Consider the following 3,806-nt stretch of genomic DNA (forward strand, 5'->3'; position numbering starts at 1 on the left):
TATATATATATATATATATATATATATATATATATATATGAAAGGAAATTCTGATTTAAGAGATCCATTTTTCTGTGCTTTACTTCTACAGTTTTCTCTCTTTCCCAAAATATAAATAGAGGGAAGAACAAGTAATGTTTATAATAATATTTATATTTTGTTTATATGTGTGTATATTTGTAAGCACTCACATGCACTTACCCACATGTATACATAAATATATTTCTATCTCACACATTGTGTGTGCATGTGTGTGCGCGCGCATGTGCATGTATGTGTGTGTTTATTAATGTAAGAAAAATAATATACCATTCTGAATCCAACAGTAATAGCTGTAATTACAATACTTATTCTTCTAAAAAGATCAGTATACACATTTGAAACAAGCAGTGATTAAAATAACATGTACATAATTTATAAACACATTTGGGTGTGTGTGTGTCAAATGCAGGACAGCATTTGATGTGAGATATAGACTTGAAGAGTAATTTAACCTAAGAGACTTTGTGCGTTAAAACATATGCACCAAATGACATTGGGAGACTGTCAGTCACCAGCATTTCTGTGTAATTTTGGTTCCTCAGAGACATATTCTACTTGATCATTTGGAGTTACCTAGGAACTTTTGTGACTATATAGAAATCAGTAAACAAAATTGTTGGTACAAGCAAAATTTTGCCCAGCTCAAAAGGGCAGAAATTGAAATATTGATGTATCCACTGTTCATGTATTCACAAAAATGAAAGAGTGCTCAATGTGGGATTTAGTCTCAGAGGACAACTTATCCCAAGAAACATTGTAAGTTAAAAATGCAGCAAGCTGCAAATAATATCAGCCACTGGTGTCAGATACCAATGTTTCAGCATAGTTTCTAGTGAAACTACTCAAGTGTCATTTGGTGATAGTTAAGGACCAACACTGTCATTTGGTGATGTCTAAGAACTTCTGTTCCTATACAGATATCAACAAATAAAATATTTGAGGACAAAATTTCACCATGCCAAAGATAAATAACTGTACATAATTGAAACAACAGACATTGAAATAACGATCTGTACATTATTTATAGCAGGCACCATATAGTTATTTGAAGCTTGGAACTTTTATCAATGAGGAAGTGAAATTATGCTGAAACACTAGTAACTGTCAGTCTGAAAATGTCATTCGGAGTATGTTGTTTTGAATATACTAAGTCTCTAGAACTAAATCTCACAATGAAAACTGTTCCATATTTGTGTATAAACAGAAGGATTATAAATGATGCAGACATCAAAAGAGAATTCACATAAATTAATAGGTTTTAGACTTTGCATTGATGGCATTTTAGATACTGCTTTTAATCAATTACATCAATCTCAATGCTTTCTCAGATAATTACTTTATCAATCTTGTAATTGGTGTAAAGGTAAGCCTACCTTAGCATAAAGGGACCTATCTGGGGTAGAAAGAAATACTACAAAGTATTTTCATTCAATGCATTGATTTTATTCAACTACCCCAACACTGATAAAAACAGTTTTTTGTATATGAGAGACATAAACGATAGTGTTAATGCAGAAGAAAACACACATGCACATAGATATATGTGATAGGCTTGAGTACAATTTCTATTCCTCAAATTTCATATACATAGCACATAGACTTCATTTTAATAGCTCCAAGAAAGTTATGGGATGTTGCACAAGTACTCAGCTTGCACTGCTTCTTATGGGAAAAACAGTTGTGAATTAATAAAGGCGATTACATAACTTCTGTTCTTTTGTCATTCATTAAGTTACACACACATACACATATATCAATTAACAAATGATATATATATATATATATATATATATATATATGTATCAATGACAATTCTATATTAGCATTGCAGTATACATATATACATATATACCAGGATGCAGTTATGCACTGCTAGTCACAATGATTGTACCATTCTTTTCCATCTTTGCCTTAAAACATTTCAATGAATTGTCTTTCTATCATCGTGGAAACCTTCTGAGTAGCCTTTTCCAATGTGTGTGTGTGTGTGTGTGTGTGTGTGTGTGAGTGAGAGAGAGAGAGAGAGAGAGAATGTGTTTGTCTCCATTTGTTTTGCATTGACACCAGTTGGACAAGAATGACATTGTATATATTCTACATAAATAAAAAGACTAGCAGCTCACCAGCTGCACAAGCAAAAGTGTGGGTTAAAGCATTTTGTTTGAAAACAAATAAGGATTAATATCAAAAAAAGATCACTCAACTATAGGATGTTTTTCCCAAGATATCTTATTTCAAAACAAACCAACACAGAAAATATGAACTTAAATTAAAAATGAGGCATAGGATTTAACTTGAGGGAGGCCTGGGTGCTATTTCTAGCAAATTTGTTGACCACATAGAGCAGGGTTTCTCAAACACTTTTTTTTTCTATGGACCCATTTCATTCCTATTTTACTCTAGTGGACCCCCGGTGCCTGTCTCTCTGTCACACTCTAACCTTTCATCATCTGGCACAAGATCATCTCCTCCAGTGCCACATCATCTCTCAAAAGATCTTTGTCTTGCAACTTACTTGGTGACCCTGCCAGTGCTGGTGCCATGTAAAAAAACATCCAGTCCACACTGTAAAGTGGTTAGCATTTGGAAGGGTATCCAGCTGTAGAAAAAACCCTGCCAAAACTGACCTCATCTGTGCCACATAAAAAGCACTCATTCCACTCCACAGTGTGGTTAGTGTTAGGAAGGGCATCCAGCCGTAAAAACCATGCCAAAACAGACAGCAAAGTATGGTGCAATCTTCTGCCTAGCTAGCTCCTGTCAAACCATCCAACCCATGCCAGCATGGAAAGCAGACATATGATGATGATGATGAAAAATATTTTGGATAAATAAATATTTTGTATACTGTAGAATAATAACCAATTTATTATACATAAGCTTTAACAGCAAAATCTTACATGGACCCACTAGAGGTCATTTAGACCCTGGTTGAGAACCATTGATGTAGAGGATCCCCTCACTGGTGTGTGACACATGCAAGCCATTTATAGTTAGCAAAAAAAAAAAATGCTTCATTTAGATTCAGCCCAGCTGAACAGCCGGCGTTATCCTCTCCACTGGTTTTTACATAAACTATAATGAGATCTTGATAAGTTGACACCAGTGTAACATTTATTTTCAGATCAGAATTTAGAATAAACTTTCAAGAAGAGTGTTTATTGATTTTTGTCAAATATTTCCCAATAACTTGACTGCAGAACTTATTTTCTAGCATTTCCATCACATTATATCCTCAGAGCTTTCTGGAACAGCAGGAGTTTCGCAGCATGAGATCTATACATGGTAAGAAACTGGAATTCTTTTTTTTTTTTAATTTAAAAATATGGTTAAAATTTTAATGAATTTTTGAAGTTGTATTTGGTTAACAGAATTACTTACTTGTCCAATGTTCTTTCATCTTGTTCATGGCCAGGTAGACTATGCAAATCTGATGGTTCTGCACTAAGCATATTCATGTTAACTGGTAATGTCTCTTTGTCTGTACTAAATATCTCTAGTCCTGTCAAGCCTAAATAATGAAGGTCACCCCAGGTTTCGGTGAAATTTAGTTTTAAACCTGAAACAAATGAAAATAATAATAATAATAATAATAATAATAATAATAACAATAATAATAATGATGATGATAATGATAATAATAATAAGGATAATCGTGAAGTATATTTGCCACTTAAATGTGGCTAACCCTTAAGGGTGGAGGCTACTGTAGCTTGTAGCCCCAGGAGGACACCTCCTCCAACTGGCTATTGACACACTTTCTG

At 33.8% G+C, this 3,806-nt stretch overlaps 1 protein-coding gene across 1 annotated transcript in view; it reads right to left on the minus strand.

The window, feature by feature from the left end:
* The window catches only part of LOC106873657 (katanin-interacting protein), a 551,631-nt gene that overhangs the window by 297,759 nt on the left and 250,066 nt on the right, over positions 1 to 3,806 (minus strand). The window contains exon 28 of the mRNA XM_052977029.1: positions 3,424 to 3,601. Within this exon, the coding sequence (XP_052832989.1) occupies positions 3,424 to 3,601 (178 nt within the window). The remainder of the gene's footprint in view (positions 1 to 3,423; positions 3,602 to 3,806) is intronic.

This window comes from Octopus bimaculoides, chromosome 2 (assembly GCF_001194135.2).
Source record: "Octopus bimaculoides isolate UCB-OBI-ISO-001 chromosome 2, ASM119413v2, whole genome shotgun sequence".
Taxonomy (NCBI): domain Eukaryota; kingdom Metazoa; phylum Mollusca; class Cephalopoda; order Octopoda; family Octopodidae; genus Octopus; species Octopus bimaculoides.